General features: G+C 42.4%; 2 protein-coding genes across 4 annotated transcripts in view; both read right to left on the bottom strand.

Annotated features, from left to right (window-relative positions):
* Positions 1 to 744: 744 nt before the first annotated feature.
* The window catches only part of LOC311148022 (tumor necrosis factor receptor superfamily member 14-like), a 216,709-nt gene continuing 192,701 nt past the window's right edge, over positions 745 to 24,752 (bottom strand). Inside the window, exon 10 of the mRNA XM_084184905.1 lies at positions 745 to 805. Coding sequence (XP_084041031.1) covers positions 789 to 805 — 17 coding nt within the window. The 3' untranslated portion in view covers positions 745 to 788. The remainder of the gene's footprint in view (positions 806 to 24,752) is intronic.
* On the bottom strand, positions 10,280 to 24,269 carry LOC311148029 (tumor necrosis factor receptor superfamily member 14-like). 3 transcript variants are annotated; one of them, XM_084184916.1, is made up of 10 exons: positions 24,204 to 24,269; positions 13,914 to 14,032; positions 13,406 to 13,505; positions 12,988 to 13,113; positions 12,745 to 12,900; positions 12,491 to 12,578; positions 12,169 to 12,362; positions 11,649 to 11,683; positions 11,472 to 11,514; positions 10,280 to 11,347 (listed from the first exon to the last, which is right to left on the bottom strand). In XM_084184916.1, exons 2-10 carry the CDS (start codon positions 13,941 to 13,943, stop codon positions 11,307 to 11,309), a joined length of 813 nt encoding a protein of 270 aa, XP_084041042.1. In that variant the 5' UTR covers positions 13,944 to 14,032; positions 24,204 to 24,269; the 3' UTR covers positions 10,280 to 11,306. The 3 variants fall into 3 exon arrangements, with proteins under 3 accessions (XP_084041042.1, XP_084041043.1, XP_084041044.1); XM_084184917.1 differs by lacking the exon at positions 24,204 to 24,269 and adding an exon at positions 14,809 to 15,582; XM_084184918.1 differs by lacking the exon at positions 24,204 to 24,269 and adding an exon at positions 14,433 to 14,796.

Below are 24,752 nucleotides of genomic sequence, written 5' to 3'. Positions count from 1 at the left end.
TCTAGCAGGTCGGGTTGCTTCAGTGAAAATGAATATTTTACCAAGACTGCTTCATCTGTTTTCAATGCTTCCTGTTAAAATTCCTGCTAAAACCTTTACTCGCCTAAATGCAGCAATAGGCACATTGTTATGGCAAAATAAGAAGGCTCGTATTGGTTATAAAAAAACTACAGCTGTTCAAAGAATTGGTGGGCTTGGCCTCCCTAACCTTAAATCATATTACTGGGTGGCGCAACTTAATCACATAGCATCATGGATTCAACAACCGAAGGATTTGTCATGGCTTGAAATTGAGAGTCAATATTGTGATATGCCTTTACATTGTGTGGTGTCCGAACAACGATGCTGATATGCTGCGTTGACAAGGAATCCGCTGACACTGAACTTGATTATAACTTTTATTATATCAAAGATTTCAGCATCAATTTACAGACTTCTGCAGAAATCCGGAGAACAACTAACCCAATCTCAAATATGATTATTCTCCTCGTCCTTTGTTCAAACCTGGTATATATCCTATGTAACATAATATGGCGTGCTTTGAATAGACCAATCCCTGACCTCCACATAGCAAACTCTCCTATGTTTCAGGGGGGCCCTATAGTAATACCTTCCAGATGTTTCAGCAAAGCAGAGTAAAGTTCATCTAACACACAATATGCAACCTCAGCCAAAATTATAGACGGTCAGATACTACAATTGTCTTCTAGCAGACCCTATTTCTATTGACAGGATTTTTATTTTATTTCACCTTTATTTAACCAGGTAAACCAGTTGAGAACAAGTTCTCATTTACAACTGCGACCTGGCCAAGATAAAGCAAAGCAGTGCGATAAAAACAACAACACAGAGTTACAGTGGGAAAAAAAAGTATTTAGTCAGCCACCAATTGTGCAAATTCTCCCACTTAAAAAGATGAGAGAGGCCTGTAATTTACATCATAGATACACGTCAACTATGACAGACAAAATGAGAAAAAAAAATCCAGAAAATCACATTGTAGGATTTTTAATGAATTTATTTGCAAATTATGGTGGAAAATAAGTATTTGGTCAATAACAAAAGTTTCTCAATACTTCGTTTTATACCCTTTGTTGGCTATGACACAGGTCAAATGTTTTCTGTAAGTCTTCACAAGGTTTTCACACACTGTTGCTGGTATTTTGGCCCATTCCTCCATGCAGATCTCCTCTAGAGCAGTGATGTTTTGGGGCTGTCGCTGGACAACACGGACTTTCAACTCCCTCCAAAGATTTTCTATGGGGTTGAGATCTGGAGACTGGCTAGGCCACTCCAGGACCTTGAAATGCTTCTTACGAAGCCACTCCTTCGTTGCCCGGGCGGTGTGTTTGGGATCATTGTCATGCTGAAAGACCCAGCCACGTTTCATCTTCAATGCCCTTGCTGATGGAAGGAGGTTTTCACTCAAAATCTCACGATACATGGCCCCATTCATTCTTTCCTTTACACGGATCAGTCGTCCTGGTCCCTTTGCAGAAAAACAGCCCCAAAGCATGATGTTTCCACCCCCATGCTTCACAGTAGGTATGGTGTTCTTTGGATGCAACTCAGCATTCTTTGTCCTCCAAACATGACGAGTTGAGTTTTTACCAAAAAGTTATATTTTGGTTTCATCTGACCATATGACATTCTCCCAATCCTCTTCTGGATCATCCAAATGCACTCTAGCAAACTTCAGACGGGCCTGGACATGTACTGGCTTAAGCAGGGGGACACGTCTGGCACTGCAGGATTTGAGTCCCTGGCGGCGTAGTGTGTTACTGATGGTAGGCTTTGTTACTTTGGTCCCAGCTCTCTGCAGGTCATTCACTAGGTCCCCCCGTGTGGTTCTGGGATTTTTGCTCACCATTCTTGTGATCATTTTGACCCCACGGGGTGAGATCTTGCGTGGAGCCCCAGATCGAGGGAGATTATCAGTGGTCTTGTATGTCTTCCATTTCCTAATAATTGCTCCCACAGTTGATTTCTTCAAACCAAGCTGCTTACCTATTGCAGATTCAGTCTTCCCAGCCGGGTGCAGGTCTACAATTTTGTTTCTGGTGTCCTTTGACAGCTCTTTGGTCTTGGCCATAGTGGAATTTGGAGTGTGACTGTTTGAGGTTGTGGACAGGTGTCTTTTATACTGATAACAAGTTCAAACAGGTGCCATTAATACAGGTAACGAGTGGAGGACAGAGGAGCCTCTTAAAGAAGAAGTTACAGGTCTGTGAGAGCCAGAAATCTTGCTTGTTTGTAGGTGACCAAATACTTATTTTCCACCATAATTTGCAAATAAATTCATTAAAAATCCTACAATGTGATTTTCTGGATTTTTTTTCCTCAATTTGTCTGTCATAGTTGACGTGTACCTATGATGAAAATTACAGGCCTCTCTCATCTTTTTAAGTGGGAGAACTTGCACAATTGGTGGCTGACTAAAAACTTTTTTTCCCCACTGTACATATGGGGTAAAACAAAACAAAGTCAAAAATACAACAGAAATACATATAATATACAGTGTGCAAATTTAGCAAGTTATGGAGGTAAGGCAATAAAATAGGCTATAGTGCAAAATAATTACAATTTAGTATTAACACTGGAATGATGTGCAAGAGATGATGTGCAAATAGAGATACTGGGGTACAAATGAGCAAAATAAATAACAATATAGGGATGAGGTAGTTGGGCGGGCTAATTTCAGATGGGCTGTGTACAGGTGCAGTGATCGGTAAGGTGCTCTGACAACTGATGCTTAAAGTTAGTGAGGGAGATAAGTGTCTCCAGCTTCAGAGATTTTTGCAATTATTGCAATTTTTGCAATTTGTTCCAGGATTAAACAAAACCCAATTATTACTGTTACATTGAAGACATGGAGGGAGGTTCAACGCCAATATTAACATGAGTAATGACATTCACAACCCAGCCTTTCTTCCTGCTACTAAATTTATGTCCTAAGGATTAGAGGAATGGGAAGAGAGAGGGCTTTGTAGACTCTCTCAACTATTCAAAGGTTACATTTTTTTTAAATATATAATTTCAAGAAATCCAGGAGGAATTCATTATATCCCAAACAAATGTTTATAGGTACCTTCAAGTAAGGCAATTCGTTGTTAATTAAAGGATTGTTACATAAAAATGACTGAGCCGATTACTCCTATTGAAGAGATGATTGAATTACTTTATCAAGGGGAAAACATTGGAACCGTTTCAAATTTTTATCACAATATCCTTAACATGCTAATATTATCTTTAGATAATCTTAGTAACTCAAATTATATGTGGTTAGGTCTATGCTGGGAACTTGCTGACATGGAGAGAACCACATCAATCTTACAACATAGACAGCATAGGTATGAAGGTATCTGGTCAGAGTTCCTGATATATCGGACTGGTCTTATTCTGTAAATTCTGTTTTTTTGTTTGTTTCTGTTGTTTTTCTTTGGCTTTATCCAAATTGTATTCTTATTCAGACTCTTGAAGTATTTGCTCTATACAGCCAAAATGTACCCTTTACATGTGAATGTAAATACGCTCCTTTGTAAAGACAGCAAAGGTATGTTGTGTATGTATGGTACATGTTCTTGAATACAAATTAATTTTAAAAAACAAACTAAAAAAACAATCCCAATATGAATGAAGAAAAGATCCATGGAAGGGTGATCCAAAAGGGAATGTTAGTTGGGTGTATCTATACAGTGAAAAACATATCCACATTTGGCTTTGTATTCACACACATTGTTCCCTGCTCTTAAGCAAGATGGCTGAGCTCATTACATTTTCCATGGTCTTAATAACTTTTATGGATTAGGTTTTGACCAGTTCAAAGCCAGGCTGAAACTCTCCCCCAAAAGAGTATATATCAACAGGATCATATTACCCTTTCAGGTTAGAACGGGGTTTAAACATCAAGGAGTAAAACTGTGGGTTAACTGAGACGTCTATGGGTTAACTGAGACCTATTCTTAGTTTTTCTAGGAACGGATCTGCATGTAAGTCCGTCTCTCGTGAGGTATTAGCTACAATATCTGTTGTACAGAAACTATTCCACAATGGGTGGTCCCACATACACATAGTTGTGCAGTAGACTCATCATTCTATAAAAACACCTGTTGCCAGTCAACATGCATGAGGACCTGTCTAATCTAGTCTGCCTGTCCTCTGATCATGCGGGTAACATCAGTGGATAAATCCTCTATATGTTGTCAAGGGGGAAGGATAACGATAAAAACAGAAATACAGAGTGTAGCTTATCCTTGAGTTCTTCTCTATCAGGTGGACTAGAAAGTATTTAGCTAAAAAACACCACAGGGACACACACACAATGATTTATTTCTCTCTCATCTGAGAGTGGAGGACTACCGTACCTGAGTCGAAGATATCATCGAGAAAGGGGGTGGAGAGAGAGGAACATGTGAAATGTCAAAATAATGATAGACGAATGCTGCCAGTTAAACAAGATGTAAAAGGCTGATGTCATAATTGGAAAAAACAGGAGTAGTGATAAAAAAAAAAGATAGTTACATATAGGGATATAATTTTTGAATATACACTACCAGTCAAAAGTTTGGACACACCTACTCATTCAAGGGTTTTTCTTTATTTGTACCGTTTTTTACATTGTAGAATAATAGTGAAGACATCAAAACTATGAAATACAGTGGCTTGCGAAAGTATTCAACCTTCTTGGCATTTTTCCTATTTTGTTGCCTTACAACCTGGAATTAAAATGGATTTATTGGGGGTTTGTATCATTTGATTTACACATGCCTACCACTTTGAAGATGCAAAATATTTTATTGTGAAACAAACAAGAAATATGACAAAAAAACAGAACTTGAGCGTGCATAACTATTCACCCCCCCCAAAGTCAATACTTTGTAGAGCCACCTTTTGCAGCAATTACAGCTGCAAGTCTCTTGGGGTATGTCTCTATAAGCTTGGCACATCTAGCCACTGGGATTTTTTCCCATTCTTCAAGGCAAAACTGCTCCAGCTCCTTCAAGTTGGATGGGTTCCGCTGGTGTACAGCAATCTTTAAGTCATACCACAGATTCTCAATTGGATTGAGGTCTGGGCTTTGACTAGGCCATTCCAAGACATTTAAATGCTTCCCCTTAAACCACTTGGGTGTTGCTTTAGCAGTATGCTTAGGGTCATTGTCCTGCTGGAAGGTGAACCTCTGTCCCAGTCTCAAATATCTGGAAGACTGAAACAGGTTTCCCTCAAGAATTTCCCTGTATTTAGCGCCATCCATCATTCCTTCAATTCTGACCAGTTTCCCAGTCCCTGACGATAAAAAACATCCCCACAGCATGATGCTGCCACCACCATGCTTCACTGTGGGGATGGTGTTCTCGGGGTGATGAGAGGTGTTGGGTTTACGCCAGACATAGTGTTTTCCTTGATGGCCAAAAAGCTCAATTTTAGTCTCATCTGATCAGAGTACCTTCTTCCATATGTTTGGGGTGTCTCCCACATGCCTTTTGGCGAACACCTATTTTTTTCTTTAAGCAATGGCTTTTATCTGGCCACTCTTCCGTAAAGCCCTGCTCGGTGGAGCGTACGGCTTAAAGTGGTCCTATGGACAGATACTCCAATCTCCGCTGTGGAGCTTTGCAGCTCCTTCAGGGTTATCTTTGGTCTCTTTGTTGCCTCTCTGATTAATGCACTCCTTGCCTGGTCCGTGAGTTTTGGTGGGCGGCCCTCTCTTGGCAGATTTGTTGTGGTGCCATATTCTTTCAATTTTTTAAAATAATGGATTTAATGGTGCTCCGTGGGATGTTCAAAGTGTCAGATATTTTTTATAACCCAACCCTGATCTGTACTTCTCCACAACTTTGTCCCTGACCTGTTTGGAGAGCTCCTTGGTCTTCATGGTGTCGCTTGCTTGGTGGCGCCCCTTGCTTAGTGGTGTTGCAGACTCTGGGGCCTTTCAGAACAGGTGTATATATACTGAGATCATGTGACACTTAGATTGCACACAGGTGGACTTTATTTAACTAATTATGTGACTTCTGAAGGTAATTGGTTGCACCAGATCTTATTTAGGGGCTTCATAGCAAAGGGGGTGAATACATATGCACGCACCACTTTTCCGTTATTTATTTTTTAGAATTTTTTGAAACAAGTAATTTTTTTCATTTCACTTCACCAATATGGACTATTTTGTGTATGTCCATTACATGAAATCCAAATAAAAATCAATTTAAATTACAGGTTGTAATGCAACAAAATAGGAAAAACGCCAAGGGGGATGAATAGTTTTGCAAGGCACTGTAACACATATAGAATCATGTAGTAACCAAAATATATTTTATATTTGAGATTCTTCAAATAGCCACCCTTTGCCTTGATGACAGCTTTGCACACTCTTGGCATTTTCTCAACCAGCTTCATGAGGTAGTCACCTGGAATGCATTTCAATTAACAGGTGTGCCTTATTAAAAGTTAATTTGTGGAATTTAATTCCTTCTTAATGCGTTTGAGCCAATCAGTTGTGTTGTGACAATAGATAGCCCTATTTAGTAAAAGACAAAGTCCATGTTATGGCAAGAACAGCTCAAATAAGCAAAGAGAAACGACAGTCCATCATTACTTTAAGACATGAAGGTCAGTCAATACGGAACATTTCAAGAATGTTTCAAGTTTCTTCAAGTGCATTCGCAAAAACCATCAAGCGCTATGATGAAACTGCCTCTCATGAGGACCGCCACAGGAATGGAAGGCCCAGAGTTACCTCTGCTGCAGAGGATAAGTTCATTAGAATTACCAGCCTCAGAAATTGCAGCCCAAATAAATGCTTCACAGAGTTCAGGTCACAGACATCTCAACATCAACTGTTCAGAGGGAACTGTGCGAATCAGGCTTTCATGGTCGAATTGCTGCAAAGAAACCACTACTAAAGGACACCAATAAGAAGAAGATACCTGCTTGGGCCAAGAAACACAAGAAATGGACATTAGACAGGTGGAAATTTGTCCATTGGTCTGGAATCCAAATTTGAGATTTTAGCTTCCAACCGCCGTGTCTTTGTGAGACGCGTTGTGGGTGAATGGATTATCTCTGCATGTGTAGTTCCCACCGTAAAGCATGGAGGAGGAGGTGTTATGGTGTGGGGGTGCTTTGTTGGTGACACAGTCTGTGATTTATTTAGAATTCAAGGCACACTTAACCAGCATGGCTACCACAGCGATACACCATCCCATCTGGTTTGGGCTTATTGGGACTATCATTTGTTTTTCAACAGGACAATGACCCAGCACACCTCCAGGCTGTGTAAGGGCTATTTTACCAAGAAGGAGAGTGATGGAGTGCTGCATCAAATGACCTTGCCTCCACAATCCCCCAACCTCAAACCAATTGAGATGGTTTGGGATGAGTCGGACGGCAGAGTGAAGGAAAAGCAGCCAACAAGTGCTCAGCATATGTGGGAACTCCTTCAAGACTGTTGGAAAAGCAATCCAGGTGAAGCTGGTTGAGAGAATGCAAAGAGTGTGCAAAGCTGTCATCAAGACAAAGGGTGGCTGTTTGAAGAATATCAAATATATTTTGATTTAACACTTTTTTGTTACTACATGATTCCATGTGTTATTTCATAGTGTTGATGTCTTCACTATTATTCTACAATGTAGAAAATAGTAAAAATAAAATAAAAACCCTTGAATGAGTAGGTGTGTCCAAACTTTTGACTGGTACTGTATATCATATCGTATCATTTTGACAATAACGTAATATTATTTTTGTGCTAGATAGCTGTCCCTGCACCAAAACGCCAGTATTTTTCCTTCATAGCTTGTTCTCCATCATCTTTTTAAAATAGGGAGCCAATTCGTTTTCAGCACTTTTATTTCCATGACTGATCAAAACTAATTTTCTCATGGCTCTCTGTCTCTCTGCAGCAGACATATGGTGAGCAATATGTTTGGGACATCGAATCGCAATACATTTCGTATCGGCACCTAAATATCGTGATAATATTGTATCGTGAGGTCCCTGGCAATTCCCAGCCCTAACCAGGAGTGGACAATCTTAGGCCCATTTCTGACTTGTCCACAATCTTTATCAATTTCTCTCATCCAATCATCAGTCATTTGTGTAAGTGCCGTGCATGTTGAATGCCCTGCTCTAGAAGCGTGCTGAAAGTCTATTACATTTATTTACTGTAAAATAGCATTGTATCTGCTCAAACAATTTTCACTCCAAAAGTTTACTAAGGGTTGGTAACAGGCTGATTGGTCGGCTATTTGAGCCACTAAAGGATGCTTTACTACTTCCCTCCAGGTCTGAGGGCACACACTTTTTTGTAAGCTTAGATTGAAGAGATGGCAAGTAGGAGTGGCAATATCGTCCGCTATCATCCTCAGTAATTTTGCATCCAAGTTGTCAGACCCCGGTGACTTGTCAATGTTGATAGACCCCCCCAAAAAATTCACCTCTTCCACACTCACTTTATGGAATTCAAAATTACAATGCTTGTCTTTCATAATTTGGTCAGTTATACTTGGATGAGTAGGTTCGGTGTTTGTTGCTGGCATGTCATGCCTGAGTTTGCTACTCTTGCCAATTAAAAAAATTATTGAAGTAGTTGGCAATATCAGTGGGTTTTGTGATGAATGAGCCATCTGATTCAATGAATGATGGAGCTGAGTTCACCTCCAAAGCTTTTAACTAACATTCTTTATATCATTTATTTGTTTCATAGTATTAGTTTATTTTTGTTATGTTTAGTCACATGATTTCTCAATAATGTAGTAGGTTTGCCAATCGGTTATGCAGCCAGACTTATTTGTCATTCCTTTTGCCTCATCCCTCTCAATCATAACATTTTTCAAATTCCTCATCAATCCACCAGGGATTTAACAGCTTTTAGTCATTTTCTTAAATGGGTGCTTGCTTAGTAGTAAGTGGAGTAGTGATTTCATAAATGTGTCAAGTGCAGCGTCTGGTTGCTCCTCATTCCATCAGGCATGAGGGTTAACCTAATTCTCCTAACCTGCTGCATAAATTCTTCTAACCTGCTTCTAGTTGTAGCTGTGTCGACGTGGCATGTTTTTAGGGAATCTCAAACGCATTTGGGTCACAAACATCACATCCGGTTGGGCCTCCCTAGTGGCAAAGTGGTCTAAGGCACTGCATCGCAGTGCTAACTGTGCCACTAGAGATCCTGGTTCGAGTCCAGGCTCTGTCGCAGCTGGCCGCCCATGGGAGACCCATGGGGCGGCGCACAATTGGCCCAGTGTCATCCAGGCTAGGGGTGGGTTTGGCCGGCAGGGATGTTCTTGTCCCATCGCGCACTAGCGACTCCTGTGGCGGGCCGGGTTCAGTACACGGTCGCCAGGTGTACAGTGTTTCCTCCGACACATCGGTGCGGCTGGCTTCCGGGTTAAGCGGGCATTGTGTCATCGGGAGAGGCGAAGGTCGAGAGCCGTGCGTCCTCCGAAACACAACCCAACCGAGACGCACGGCTCTCGACCTTCGCCTCTCCCGATGGACCTAGACTGTAACTACCAATTGGATACCATGGAAAAAGAGGAAGCGAGACACCCCATGAGACACCCCACTCCCGCAATATTTTATCTTTACATTACAGTAAATTATCTAAGCAGCCCAGACCAAGCTGCTATTGCACTGGTGTCTCAGGGAGAACCCCCCCCATTAAGCAGACCCCAACTAACAATTTTTTTCAGTGGTAAACAGTGAACTATGTTCATTTATCCACCATCCATTTTGCTGTCAGTGTCAAATATTGGCCCCGTTGAAATTCTTTAAATGTGCATCCTTCCATAAAACCCATGTGGAGCATGGAAGGACTGTCCAATCAGTAAGTCTTCAAGGAAGGATGCACTTCTTTTAAGGAATGTAAACATAATCCTTCTAGTTTGGAATATCTGAAGAAATTCTGAATTGTTTTGGTCCCATTGAATTTAGTCTATAATACACGTCTGAAATATCAGGAGGTTCAGTATACAAATGAACTTAACTGGCCCTTGCAGTTTTCACATTTTGCTTCAATCAATTTGCTTTATTCAATTGCATTTTTACAATGTAGCTAACGTCATTGGGACACGTGAACATAAGAACATTACGAAAGTTAAAGTTAGCTGGCCTAATTCTATTCATTTTATTGCTTATCCTTACAGTGCATTCGGAAAGTATTCAGACCCATTTACTTTTTCCACTTTGTGACGTTACAGCCATATTCTAAAATGTACATATTTTTCTTCTTCAATGTACTCAATCTACACACAGTACCCAATAATGACAAAGCAAAAACATGTTTAGACATTTTAGCACATTTATTAAAAATAAAGAAAACGGAAATATATTACATTTACATAAGTATTCAGACCCTTTACTCAGTACTTTGTTGAAGTACCTTTGGCAGCGATTACAGCCTCAAGTCTTCTTGGGTATGACGCTACAAGCTCGGAACACCTGTATTTGGGGATTTTCTCCCATTTTCTCCCCTTCTCTGCAGATCCTCTCAAAGCTCTGTCAGGTTGGATGGGGAGCATCACTGCACAGCTATTTTTAGGTCTCTCCAGAGATGTTCGATCAGGTTCAAGTCTGGGCTCTGGCTGGGCCACTCAAGGACATTCAGAGACTTGTCCCAAAGCCAATCCTGTGTTGTCTTGGCTGTGTGATTAGGGTCGTTGTCCTGTTGGAAGGTGAACCTTCGCCCCCAGTCGGAGGTCCTGAGCGCTCTGGAGCAGGTTTTCATCAAGGATCTCTCTGTACCTTGATCCATTCATCTTTCCCTTGATCCTGACTAGTCTCCCAGTCCCTGCCCCTGAAAAACATATCCGGATGGTGCCAGGTTTCCTCCAGACATGACACTTGGCATTCAGGCCAAAGAGTTCAATCTTGGTTTCATCAGACCAGAGAATCTTGTTTCTCATGGTATGAGAGTCCTTAGGTGCCTTTTGGCAAACACCAAGCAGGCTGTCATGTGCCTTTTACTGAGTTATTGGCTTCCGTCTGGCCAATCTACTATAAAGGCCTGATTGGTGGAGTGCTGCAGAGATGGTTGTCCTTCTGGAAGGTTCTCCCATCTCCACAGAGGAACTCTGGAGCTCTTTCAGAGTGACCATCGGGTTCTTGGTCACTTCCCTGACCAAGGCCCTTCTCCCCAGATTGCTCAGTTTGGCCGGGCGGTTGTTCTAAACTTCTTCCATTTAAGAATTAACAAATGTGCCAGCCTCCAAATGTCTAGATCACATGTCTAGAGTCTAGATCACATTTCCCATGTAGTGGACAGAAATTGGGCCCTACTGCCCAGTCTAGTTTTCAAGCCAATGAACCACACATTAGACTGGATTGTTCTGATGAATGTCCTGGAGGGTTGAATCTGGTAAGCATAATATTCATAAGTAGTCAAGTTTACAAAATATGCAAAGTAATAAATTGGTTCAAATCTGGCTGAAATTCATGAACTCAAGCATATGATTCTGATAAGTTATAGGCTACCTTACCTGTTCCGACAGACAGCATTGATGTTTCCGCTGTGTCTGGTACCTAGTAAAAAGAAACCTAAACTCAATAAAACAAAACAAAAGTGCAACCGTTGGGGTAATATACATTCCTGTCAGCCGTCTCCTTACCACATTGAGTATGATAGAAAATACTGTGGGTGTTACTCATTGACATACCTCTGTAGGACTTTGTGTCTCTGGAATGGTCCTCTCTGGAAAGGTACAAGAATTAACATTGAGACAAAAACTAATTTAGAAATCGATAACATACACTGTATGGCATTGTCATGATTTTCAAAACATTCTTGTGTATTTCATTAATCTTGTGTGCTCTAGTATTTATATTTATTTATTTTAGTCATTTAGCAGACAATCTTTTCCAGAGTGCATACATTTTTCATACTGTTCCCCCGTGTGAATCAAACCCACAATCCTGACGTTGCAAGCGCCATGCTCTACCAACTGAGCCACACGGGAACTTTACTGGTACTCCCTGTATATAGCTCCATTCTTCTGTATTTTATTATTGTGTGTTACCAAACTGCATCGTTTGGAAGGGCTCGTAAGTAAGCAACTCTGTGTATTCGGCGCATATGACAAATAACATTTGATTTGATTTAGTGCTGGATATTTCTCACTTGTTCATCTGGGCAATTAAAACAATAAATGAAACTACAATTCCCCCAAATAATCTCACCAGATATAGGATCTTTTCTTTTTTTCCTTCTAGTTTTCATAATAGCCGTCCCTCCTGCTATCACAGCTAGTACCACCACCACCACCACAACAGGAGATATTATTGTAGCTATGGGAAGGGAGGTCTGTGGTCCACATTCAGAGTCAGACCAATGAGTTCCAGGTTTAATTTGCTGAAGCTTCAAGCCATCACATCTATAATAAGAGAAACAGACCACTGGTAACTGACAATTTGGTCACCAAACTTTCAGTTTTACATTCCTATGTGAGCATATTATTGTAGTATTTAGTTTATATTTTGAGGGAAATAACCATTTACTTACTGTGTGTGTGGCTGGCAGGATGTAAATGATCCATTTGAATAGGTATCGCCAGTGCAGTCAGCACACACAGTATCTGCAGATGTTGTTCCTGCACAAATACATGTTGAAACGTTAATGAAAAATTTGCATTCGGTTTTTCCCCCCACTTCTTTAATCCCATTAACTGTTAGTGATTATTCACACTGAAGTTAACAACTTGACTCAATTGAATTATGACAACACAATTAGTATAATGAGTGAGACACAAGACCAACCTGTGTGGGTGATGTATTGACCAGGTTTACAGCTGCTGTGTCTCTGGGCTGCTCTACAACCATCCTTAGTTGGGTCTAGACAGTAGAACCCCTCCAGTGTCCCACAGACAGTGTCTGATGAAGGTCTACATGGCTGCTTTACCTTCAAACCCAAACCTATGGAGAAAACATGTCACTTGGTATCTGAAGCTAAATGTAAAGCCTGTTGTATTTCATTAAAACAACAGCTGATATAATTCTCACCTGGACCACATGTGGTACAGTTGTTGCATGTTGTTTTCCCACTGGGCTCATCAAGGAATGTGGAGTCAATACAGGGCACACAGTAGGTGATTGTAGATTTAGTACAATGACTATTTACATGATATCCTGTTGAAAAGAAAACCAGAAAATAATTACGTTTTGTTATTATTATTACCATAATTATTATTATTGTTACATTTTACATTTTTTGTATAGTTATTATTATAATTAACCCCTCATAAAAATACACAAGGTCCTTACCAGGCCAACACATTATGCAATCTCTATCGCCTAATTTATAGATGGGGCGATCATATGTGAAACAGGGTTCAATGTTTAGAAGTATAGAAGTTATATGTTGGTGTTGATGATGTATTAATGTCTGGTGATTCATATGATGTAAAGAGACGGTCCTTACCTGGCCAACACATGGGACAACATTCATCCCCTATTCTGTACTCGGCTCTACCACATGAGATACAGGATCCAATGATTCCAAGCACCAATATAATAGGTACCTGGAAGTAGAGAACATTTTAGAAATAAAATCGCAAAAATCTAAGCTGATGGTGTTTATTCATAAAACCTTCAGAAGTAGTTAACAGAATTCTAACCTAAATATTCCCATTTCAAATATAATTATTTTAATTATGTGGGACCATTTTAAACAGGCTTTTGTGAGTGTGGTGGCACCCACTGGTGTGTTTATTTCATCTTTAAAGGTGTGACACCAAAGATAACCTAGGTCAGCATTGAAAATGTACTTCTCTCCCCCACATTTTTTCTACGAAGGTTTCAGGAAAATGGACAGAACTAGTAGGCTAATAATAACTGATTTATATTTCATAGAGGAAATATTTAAATAGATAATTGGTTTTAAAACATGCCAAGCCACAAAATGTGCAAATCAGAAATGTTTCACTTACAGTCCATATCAAGCTTTCAAACTGTGCCATGGTTCCTCAATCCTCTCCAACTCACTGGAAGACCCACACACTGGATTTATGAAGTTCTTAGGAGTTTTGAAGTATCGAGATGAACTGACCTGTAGAATTAATGTTATATATAATATAATATATATAATATAATCCTTTCAATTTGTAAATTATGCTATCTTACTGAATTGAATCACTGAAAAAATAACTAATAAGCTAGTTATCAACTTTGAGAAGTATGAAACAGAATTAGGCATGTAGTTATTAGAGAATGCTGCCATCTTTGACACTTGATACAGCTAAGACTGGAAGTTTTTGTAGCAGGTTAGGAGAGCATTTTCACTAACCCTAACCCCTTTCCTAACCTTAACCTAACTCTCCTAACCTGCTGCGTATACCAGTGACTGAAGGAACATGGTCTTCTTCCATTTTTAACCAGCTCTTTGTAACCGGCTCATATTTAAAACAAATACATGTTAAAACACACTGGAGTCTGGCGATACAACTCACCACTATAACTGGGCCTCTGAGTCTGTTTTCTCCGTCGTGCTGTCTGTCTATGCATCTCTGCTGTCACTCTGTCTGTCTGCGATTCTCCTCTGCTGTCTCTGTCTCTGTCTCTGTCTGTCTGGTCTGTCTGTCTGTCTGTCTGTCTGTGATTATCCTCTGCTGTCTGTCACTCTGTCTGTCTGTGATTCTCCTCTGCTGTCTGTCACACTCAGCAAGAGTTTGCTTAGTTTAGCAAGTGATGTCTGGGGCAATCCATTATATTTTATCTCTGAGAACCTGCTGGGGTCCAGATAAGCAAAGTCTGTGTACAAGTGCCTTGTGTCAGAAAGCGCTGATAGATGCTATCAGTGACTGTATCCATGATTACAAAGTGCACCTTAGTCTTGTAGACCCTCTCTGCATCTCTATCAGTCTCATCCTGAGCCAACTCCCCAGGCATGGGCTTCCCCAGGCATCTCAGCTTACACTTCCTGTTCGGTGTCTTCATCCTGTTCTTGCAGCTTGTCAGTGTCTGTGGCCCTCTTCACAGCACACCAGTGTTTTTCTCCTATAGGAGAGAGCCGTCTGTGGCAAGTGTCCAGGCCTTTTCCCTCCACACATTAATTATTGTGTAGGACTCTGGAATTAACACTGCCAGGTTATTTAGTAGAGAACAGCAACACACTTGCTATAACTACTCCTATTGTCTGCCATCACAAGATTCAGGATGTGTGTAACACCACATGTACTTGGTTGGGAGAGTGTGCGGATAGCAAGGCAGAGAAACCAAAGTCCAGTTGTAGTGTTTCAATGACGTCTTTAACTAACTGAACAAAGTACACGATGAATACAAAAGTATGTGGACACCCCTTCAAATTAGTGGATTAGTCTATTTCAGCCACACCCGTTGCTGACAGGTGTATAAAATCGAGCACACAGTCATGCAATCTCCATAGACAAACATTGGCCGTTGGAATGGCCTTACTGAAGAGCTCAATGACATTCAACGTGGCACCATCATAGGATGACACCTTTCCACAAGTCAGTTCGTCAAATTTCTGCCCTGCTAGAGCTGCCCCGGTCAACTGTAAGTGCTGTTATTGTGAAGTGGAAACGTCTAGGAGCAACAACGGCTCAGCCACAAAGTGGTAGGCCACACAAGCTCACAGAACTGGACCGGCGAGTGCTGAAGCGCATAGCACGTAAAAATCGTCTTTCCTCGGTTGCAACACTCATTACCGAGTTCCAAACTGCCTCTGAAAGCAACGTCAGCCCAAGAACTGTTCGTCTGGAGTTTCATGAAATGGGTTCGGACTAGGTGCCTTAGTTCCAGTGAAGGGAAATCTTAACGCTACAGCATACAATGACATTCTAGACGATTCTGTGCTTCCAACTTTGTGGCGACAGTTTGGGGAATGCCCTTTCTTGTTTCAGCATGACAATGCCCCCGTCGAGATTGGTGTGAAAGAACTTGACTGGCCTGCACAGAGCCCTGACCTCAACCCCATCGAACACCTTTGGGATGAATTGGAACGCTGACTGCGAGCCAGGCCTAATGGCCCAACATCAGTGCCTGACCTCACTAATGCTCTTGTGGCTGAATGGAATCAAGTCCCCCACAGCAATGTTCCAACATCTAGTGGAAAGCCTTCCCAGAAGAGTGGAGGCTGTTATAGCAGCAAAGGGGGAACCAACTCCATATTATCCAGTTTATCCAAATAAAATATTGAAATGTTGATCATTTATTTGACCAAGACGCACACAGACAGAAAGACGCATCAATCTCAGATAAAGCATCCGAGCAAGTGAAACAGCGCCCCTCTGTCTCTGTAAGTGTAGACCATGTATCTGATGCTGTCTGGACAAAAGGAGTATGGCATGTCAAACTGTTTCTGTCCAGACAGCATCAGATACATGGGCTTCATCTAGTAAAACAGACAGCCGCTGTTTCGCTCACTAGTTTCAGGAAAAGGCGAAGCAAGAGGGCTCACTCTCGCCCAAATCTGTCCTGAATAAGCCCAATGCGTTTCTATGGGCATAATATGCAGACCTAAGCTTGTCACCTGCATTCTCGCCTTTGGGACAACGACATAGGCATCTCATCATTATATACAGATCTCTGGTTTCAGCCACTTGCGAATTAGAAAATAAAGTTGGCGGGTGCACTATTCGGATGCTGGCTTCCCCTAAAGTAAATTGATGTTTTGCCAAAATTGTATAGTTACTCCTTTCTAAATAAAATCATTCAAAATACTTTACCAGAGAGCTTGACTTAACCGCAGCTTTTTTAATTTTTTATGCTGTGGACTGTTACAAATCACAAGTGCACAGGCCTATGCCTATTTGGGAAGACAGCAAGTTGGGCAGTGAGCGTGGCAATAGGCCTAGCTGATTATTGAGTTTCGGCTGTCAGTGAAAAGCATCTAAAATGTGTGAAGATAATTGTCTTGAGTATAATTTAAAGTGTTTAGACAAGAAGAAGGGGAGGGTGTGTGGCCAAGATATGGGCGTCTTTCTCCAGAATGAATGCACTCAGCTCTCCAGAATGTGCTCCTCTGTCTCCAGACAATTCTTGAACATTCATTGTTTTATTGTGTGAATTGTTTGCCCTTTGATTATTTATTTGTATCAATTCCCCATTACATATGTAACCAGTAGGCCTAGTAAATGTACCGTTAATCCCTGTCATTTGGTTACATTAATTACTGTTAATGCATGCATTACAATAATTTACCGTTCTCATTCTCAGAGTGGAAACGTTGTTTGCAGAGTTTACAACCTGCTACACTTGTGAGAAACACGTTTTGGTTTATTTCATAACCATCATTTAGGAGTTTTGTCAATTTTTTATTGTCTTTAGTTTGGAGTGATCCATGTGAGCATGTGTGGTTTCTCTGTGCTGATAACGTTGAGGGAGCACCTGTGGCTGAACACACCAACCTCCTGAGTTGATATAATGTTGCACTTCACTAGTGATAGCTCAAGTCAAGACCAATAGAAAGAGAGGCAGACAAGCGCAGTAGAGATTAATGCGATTGAAAGAACCTGCATTTTCATCAGGATATTGTCACGCTCTGGCTCCGGGACTCTGTATGTTGAGCCAGGGTGTGTTTGTTCTGTGTGGGTTGTTTCTATGTTGGGTTTTCTAGGTTGTTGTTTTCTGTGTTGGCCTAAGTGACTCCCAATCAGAGGCAACGAGTGTCAGCTGTTTTCTGGTTGTCTCTGATTGGGAGCCATATTTAAACTGTCTGTTTTCACTTTGTGGTTGTGGTTTCTTGTTCCTTTTGGTTTGTGTGTATCGAAGGACTTCACGTTTCGTTCGTTGTTTTGATCGTGTGATCTGTTTAATAAATAATATGTACGCATTCAACGCTGCGCCTTGGCCCGCTTCATTTCAAGACGATCGTGACAGAAGAAACCACCATGACTGGGTCAAGCAGCGTGATGAGGAGAAAGGCTGGAATTACGAAAAGTGGAGAGAGAATTGGACGAGAACCATGGAGGCCTGGTCCACGGGGGAGAGACAAGCCCAGACCATTTTTAGGGGGGGGCTCACGCCGTGGACGACGGGGCAGCAGGAGTACGGGATAGAGTGGTGCAGAAGGTTGGCAGAGAGGGCCGCCAGGTTAAGGGGGCCACCGGTCACAGAGGAGAGGGAAAGTGTGGAGGCACGGCGAGAGGTACTGGGGTGTGTTACCAGTCCGGTCCGGCCCGTTCCTGATCCCTGCGTAGGGCCAGTGGTGTGTGTCCCCAGTACGGTCCGGCCTGTTCCTGTTCCTCGCATCGAGCCTGTGGTGCGTGTCGTCAGCCCGGCCCGGCCTGTTCCTGCTCCCCGCGCCAAGTCTGTGGTGCGCGTCGTCAGCCCTGTCCGGCCTGTTCCTGCTCCCCGCACCAAGTCTGTGGTGCGTTTCGTCAGCCCTGTCCGGCCTGTTCCTGCCACTCGCATCAAACCTACGGTGCGCGTCGCCAGCCCGGCCCGGCCTGTTCCTGCTCCACGCACCAAGCCTACAGGGTGCGTCGCCAGCCCAGCCCGGCCTGTCCCTGGTCCACGCACCAAGCCTACGGTGTGCGTCACCAGCCCGGTCCGGCCTGTTCCTGCCACCCGCACCAAGTTTACGGTGCGCGTCGCCAGCCCGACCCGGCCTGTTCCTGCCACTCGCACCAAACCTACGGTGCGCGTCGCCAGCCCGACCCGGCCTGTTCATGCCACTCGCACCAAACCTACGGTGCGCGTCGCAAGCCCGGTCCGGCCTGTTCCTGCTACTCGCACCAAGCCAGGGATGCGAGTAGCCAGTCCGGTGAGGCCCGTTCCTGCTCCACGCACCAAGCCAGGGGTGCGTATCGTCAGCCCGGTCCGGTCCGTTGCTGCTCCACGCACCGAGCCAGGGGTGCGCATCGTCAGCCAGGTCCGGTCCGTTCCTGCCTCACGCGCCAAGCCAGGGGTGCGTATCGTCAGCCCGGTCCGGTCCGTTGCTGCTCCACGCACCGAGCCAGGGGTGCGCATCGTCAGCCAGGTCCGGTCCGTTCCTGCCTCACGCGCCAAGCCAGGGGTGCGCGTCGTCAGTCCGGTGCCTGATCAGGTACAGGTCAGCTGCTCCACAACGGAGATTAAGCAATCTGCTCCGTCGATGTCCAGTCCAGATCCAGCCAGCGGGGTCAGACCGGACCAGGGGCGCTACGGGGGGATTATGGAGGGGTGGTGGTCAAGCCCGGAGCCGGAACCGCCACCGAGGAAGTATGCCCACCCAGCCCTCCCCTGTTTTGCTATTTTTGAGGCGCGGTCGCAGTCCGCGCCTTTAGGGGGGGGTACTGTCACGCTCTGGCTCCGGGACTCTGTATGTTGAGCCAGGGTGTGTTCGTTCTGTGTGGGTTGTTTCTATGTTGGGTTTTCTAGGTTGTTGTTTTCTGTGTTGGCCTAAGTGACTCCCAATCAGAGGCAACGAGTGTCAGCTGTTTTCTGGTTGTCTCTGATTGGGAGCCATATTTAAACTGTCTGTTTTCACTTTGTGGTTGTGGTTTCTTGTTCCTTTTGGTTTGTGTGTATCGAAGGACTTCACGTTTCGTTCGTTGTTTTGATCGTGTGATCTGTTTAATAAATAATATGTACGCATTCAACGCTGCGCCTTGGCCCGCTTCATTTCAAGACGATCGTGACAGATATTTTCTACTGTTTTTATTTGTTGGCCTTAGGCCTATGTATTTTACTTAGTTGACAATGGAAGTTATAGGCCTACTGCTGCATTGGCCTATAAGCTATCTCTGAGTTCCATGTGCTAATGTCTTTAGCCGCCAATGGATCATGGTGTATCAATGTGTCACGCCCTGGCTCGGGGGACTCTTAAATGTTGAGCCAGGGTGTGGAGTTTCTGTTACATTTTCTATGCTTTTGTTCTAGATCGTTTATATCTATGTTGGCCAGGGTGGTTCCCAATCAGAGGCAGCTGTAGCTCGTTGTCTCTGATTGGGGACCATACTTAGGCAGCCTGTTTGGCACTAGTATTTTGTGGGATCTTGTTCCGTAGGGTTTTGTGTATAACCTAGGACTTCACGTATCGTTTGGTTTATTGTTTTGTTTCGTGTGCAGTACGGTCAATAAAGAATGTACGCTTATCACGCTGCGCCTTGGTCCGCTTCATCTGTCGACGATCGTGACACAATGTCCACTTCTAAATTGGTTTACGACCTATTTAACCGGTTGAGAGTTTTTTGTCACCTTGGTGAACATAACTCAGAAAAAATACATATCACATGTGGTGTTCCACAAGATTAGATTTTTGTTCCGGTACTGTTCAGTTTATATATGTTACCCCATTGCAGCGTTATCAGAAACGCTATTGATTTTCACTGCTATGCAGACGATAAACAACTTTACATTTCTGTGTCACCAGAGGATTTTAGCTCCACGGATATATTTATTAGACTATATTAGTGATGTAAATACTTGGATGGCTCACACCTTTCAACCAGCTAACTCAAGACAAGACCGAGGTACTTATTGTTGGAGCCAAAGCACAGAGAGAGAATCTGGCCGCACATTTTAATTCACAGGTTTAATAATAAAGATAAAACACCAGGTAAAAATCCTAGGTGTCATTTTAGATTCTGAACTCAATTACGAATCACACATTAGGAATGTGACCAAAATAGCTTTTTACCACCTGAGGAACATTGCCAAGGTGCGGCCGTTTCTCTCTCAGGCTGATACAGAGAGACTCATCCATGCTTTTATTACAAGCAGGCTTGACTACTGTAATGGTCTCCGAAGAGCACACATTACAGTTCCGTATGGAACAGCGGGGACTGTGGAGCGACACAAACATACACACACGCAATAACATACGCACTATACACACACGTACATATGGATTTTGTGTTGTAGATATGTGGTAGTAGAGTAGGGGCCTGAGGGCACACAGTGAAGGTGTTGTGAAATCTGTTGTGAATGTATTGTAATGTAAAAAAATATATATACAGTGGGGAGAACAAGTATTTGATACACTGCCGATTTTGCAGGTTTTCCTACTTACAAAGCATGTAGAGGTCTGTAATTTTTATCATAGGTACACTTCAACTGTGAGAGACGGAATCTAAAACAAAAATCCAGAAAATAACATTGTATGATTTTTAAGTAACTAATTTGCATTTTATTGCATGACATAAGTATTTGATACATCAGAAAAGCAGAACTTAATATTTGGTACAGAAACCTTTGTTTGCAATTACAGAGATCATATGTTTCCTGTAGGTCTTGACCAGGTTTGCACACACTGCAGCAGGGATTTTGGCCCACTCCTCCATACAGACCTTCTCCAGATCCTTCAGGTTTCGGGGCTGTCGCTGGGCAATACGGACTTTCAGCTCCCTCCAAAGATTTTCTATTGGGTTCAGGTCTGGAGACTGGCTAGGCCACTCCAGGACCTTGAGATGCTTCTTACGGAGCCACTCCTTAGTTGCCCTGGCTGTGTGTGTCGGGTCGTTGTCATGCTGGAAGACCCTGCCACGACCCATCTTCAATGCTCTTACTGAGGGAAGGAGGTTGTTGGCCAAGATCTCGCGATACATTGCCCCATCCATTCTCCCCTCAATACGGTGCAGTCGTCCTGTCCCCTTTGCAGAAAAGCATCCCCAAAGAATGATGTTTCCACCTCCATGCTTCACGGTTGGGATGGTGTTCTTGGGGTTGTACTCATCCTTCTTCTTCCTCCAAACACAGCGAGTGGAGTTTAGACCAAAAAGCTATATTTTTGTCTCATCAGACCACATGACCTTCTCCCATTCCTTGTCTGGATCATCCAGATGGTCATTGGCAAACTTCAGACGGGCCTGGACATGCACTGGCTTGAGCAGGGGGACCTTGCGTGCGCTGCAGGATTTTAATCCATGACGGCGTAGTGTGTTACTAATGGTTTTCTTTGAGACTGTGGTCCCAGCTGTCTTCAGGTCATTGACCAGGTCCTGCCATGTAATTCTGGGCTCATCCCTCACCTTCCTCATGATCATTGATGTCCCACGAGGTGAGATCTTGCATGGAGCCCCAGACCGAGGGTGATTGACCGTCATCTTGAACTTCTTCCATTTTCTAATAATTGCGCCAACAGTTGTTGCCTTCTCACCAAGCTGCTTGCCCATTGTCCTGTAGCCCATCCCAGCCTTGTGCAGGTCTACAATTTTATCCCTGATGTCCTTACACAGCTCTCTGGTCTTGGCCATTGTGGAGAGGTTGGAGTCTGTTTGATTGAGTGTGTGGACAGGTGTCTTTAATACAGGTAACGAGTTCAAACAGGTGCAGTTAATACAGGTAATGAGTGGAGAACAGGAGGGCTTCTTAAAGAAAAACTAACAAGTCTGTGAGAGCCTGTGAGAATTCTTACTGGTTGGTAGGTGATCAAATACTTATGTCATGCAATAAAATGCAAATTAATTACTTAAAAATCATACAATGTGATTTTCTGGATTTTTGTTTTAGATTGCGTCTCTCACAGTTGAAGTGTACCTATGATAAAAATTACAGACCTCTACATGCTTTGTAAGTAGGAAAACCTGCAAAATCGGCAGTGTATCAAATACTTGTTCTCCCCACTGTATATATATATATATATACTGCCTTAATTTTGCTGGACCCCAGGAAGAGTAGCTGCTGCCTTGGCAGGAACCAATAATAAATACAAATTACACCGGTTTTAAGGTCTCTCACTGGCTACCTGTGAGTTTTAGAATTCATTTTAAGATGATTCTATTGGTTTTTAAATCAATCCACGATTGTGCACCCCAACACATGTCAGACATGCTTTTAAGTTATGTACCCAGTAGGTCCCTAAAATGTAAAAATGTAAGAGGCATTGAGAGTCAGCCTGTAGTTATTATGCCCCCAGCCTCTGGAATAGCCTGCCAGAGAACCTGAGGGGGGCCGAAACTGTAGACATATTTAAAAGAGATCTTAAAACATACGTTTTTAGCTTTGCTTTTTCTTAGGGTGCTTTTTAGACGTTCCGTTTTTATTGTTATTATTTTAGGTTTTTTATCCTCTTATGTTTGTTGTTTAGTAAATTATTTTTATTTTCATTGTCTTTATAATTTTTTTCCTGTGAAGAACATTGCGTTGCATTCCATGACTGACATTTGCTTTATAAATAAAGCTTGATTTGATTTGAATGTGTCCATATGGCAAAGGCTTTAGTTGAATTTTAACTTTTTGATTTTTATTATTTTTATTCAGTTTTATGATTAACCACGTGACAATACTTTTCAGAAACGAAAACGTGCATATAAAAATAATCATAACTGGCACGCAGTTAACACTTATTTTTCTTAAAACTGCATTGTTGGTTAAGGGCTTGTAAGTAAGCATTCCACTGTAAGGTCTACACCTGTTGTATTCGGCGCATGTGACAAATACAATTTGATTTGAGATATGTAGAAATAAATTGTAAGCTTCCCCAAACTTGAAACTCAAGAGCTGCCTATGGTCTATTATCAAAATTCGCAAGCGCGTAAACACAGGAGGTCGCGTGAAAAACGGGCCCGCATATAGAAATCAAATGCCCCTCCTACTGATTAGTTATGCAGCAGCAGCTGGTCTGTCATTTCTAACAGACCCAGCACTCGGACCAGCAGAACCAGCAGGCAGCAGGTATTTATCACTCTCTTTGATACCCGTTTGACTTTGAATGTGAATCTGCGCCAATTCAGCTCAGCCAATCAGAAAACCGGGCCGGCCCATCTCGGTAGGGGGACGGCCGTTGCCTACTGGTCAGCCAAATGCTCAATTTTGATTATTATGACAACAGAGAAATGTCACTGAAGTCGTAGAAAAACAGGCCGATGAGCCGCCGGCCATGTTTATTTGTAGAAAAAATTCATTATTGCATTTTTTTAATTTTCGACCAGCCCTATCTAATAAAAAATGGTCCGTCCTTTCTGCCTTTTCCCAGAATAATGGAGAAGACCTACGTTCGGTCCAAGTCAGGGCTGCTGACGTTCGCTATATTATTTTCTCTGTTTTGTTGTTACAAACAAGTAAGCTTTTAATTATTTTTCTTGAAAACGACAAGGCCAAAGCTTTTCATTTTTCAAGAACAGCAAAAATTCGACTGAGTTCAGCAGCGCACTTTCAAATCAGAAGGCAGTTGAGTCACCAGAGGAAGAACAGACATCGAAAACAACAGGGAGAGAACAGCCTTGTCGTCAAATTACAAATACAGTCATTCATCAATACTTTTTTTCTCTCCAGTTACTGCACGGAACATGTTAAGAAGGCTATTTCTACATATACACAAATAATCCATATCTTACCCTGCCTTGGTTCGCATTTGGACTATTGTACTTTCTTTCACTTTGACTTTCCAAATAACGAAAAGTGGGAGGCTACTGATAAACCATCCCAGAAAAACTTGTCATGAAACTCCTGTCAATTTGGTAAAAGCCTACATTCTATTGGTGGGTATCATAAAATGTTTCCACATGATTTAACATCGTGTAGGAACGCGTCATAGCTATATAAACCTTCACTGGAGATATGGGATCACACACTATCACATTATTATAACGCTTTTAATACAATGACCTACACTCCAGATCGCCAAATCAGACAATAGATGGTATGGCCATACTTGACTGGAACACATCCATCTGTTTATATCGTCATGACAAAGTGTAGATTTCGTTTAGATGTGCTCAATCTAAACAGAGTACCAAATTATTAACATCCAATTCTCCTTCAAGTACCATGTCACAATGCGCTGTGTCTGTAGGATAACCGGACAGGCTTGAAGCTAATATTTTAATTAAATACCCATAAAGGTTATCAAAAGGGATGTTTATTCTGGGTGGATATTAGCCCCA

Source organism: Coregonus lavaretus, assembly GCF_964263955.1.
Source record: "Coregonus lavaretus genome assembly, chromosome: 20".
NCBI lineage: Eukaryota > Metazoa > Chordata > Actinopteri > Salmoniformes > Salmonidae > Coregonus > Coregonus lavaretus.
The sequence above is the reverse complement of the archived record's forward strand: the minus strand, read 5'-3'. Positions and strand labels throughout refer to the sequence as shown.

Coding starts and splice junctions, on each gene's coding strand:
- LOC311148029 (XM_084184916.1), bottom strand. CDS start 13,943: ATGGCACAGTTTGAAAGCTTGATATGGACT. Junction 12,363..12,490: donor TCCTGCCAGCCACACACACA/GTAAGTAAATGG, acceptor CTCTTATTATAG/ATGTGATGGCTTGAAGCTTC. Junction 11,515..11,648: donor AGACACAAAGTCCTACAGAG/GTATGTCAATGA, acceptor TCTTTTTACTAG/GTACCAGACACAGCGGAAAC.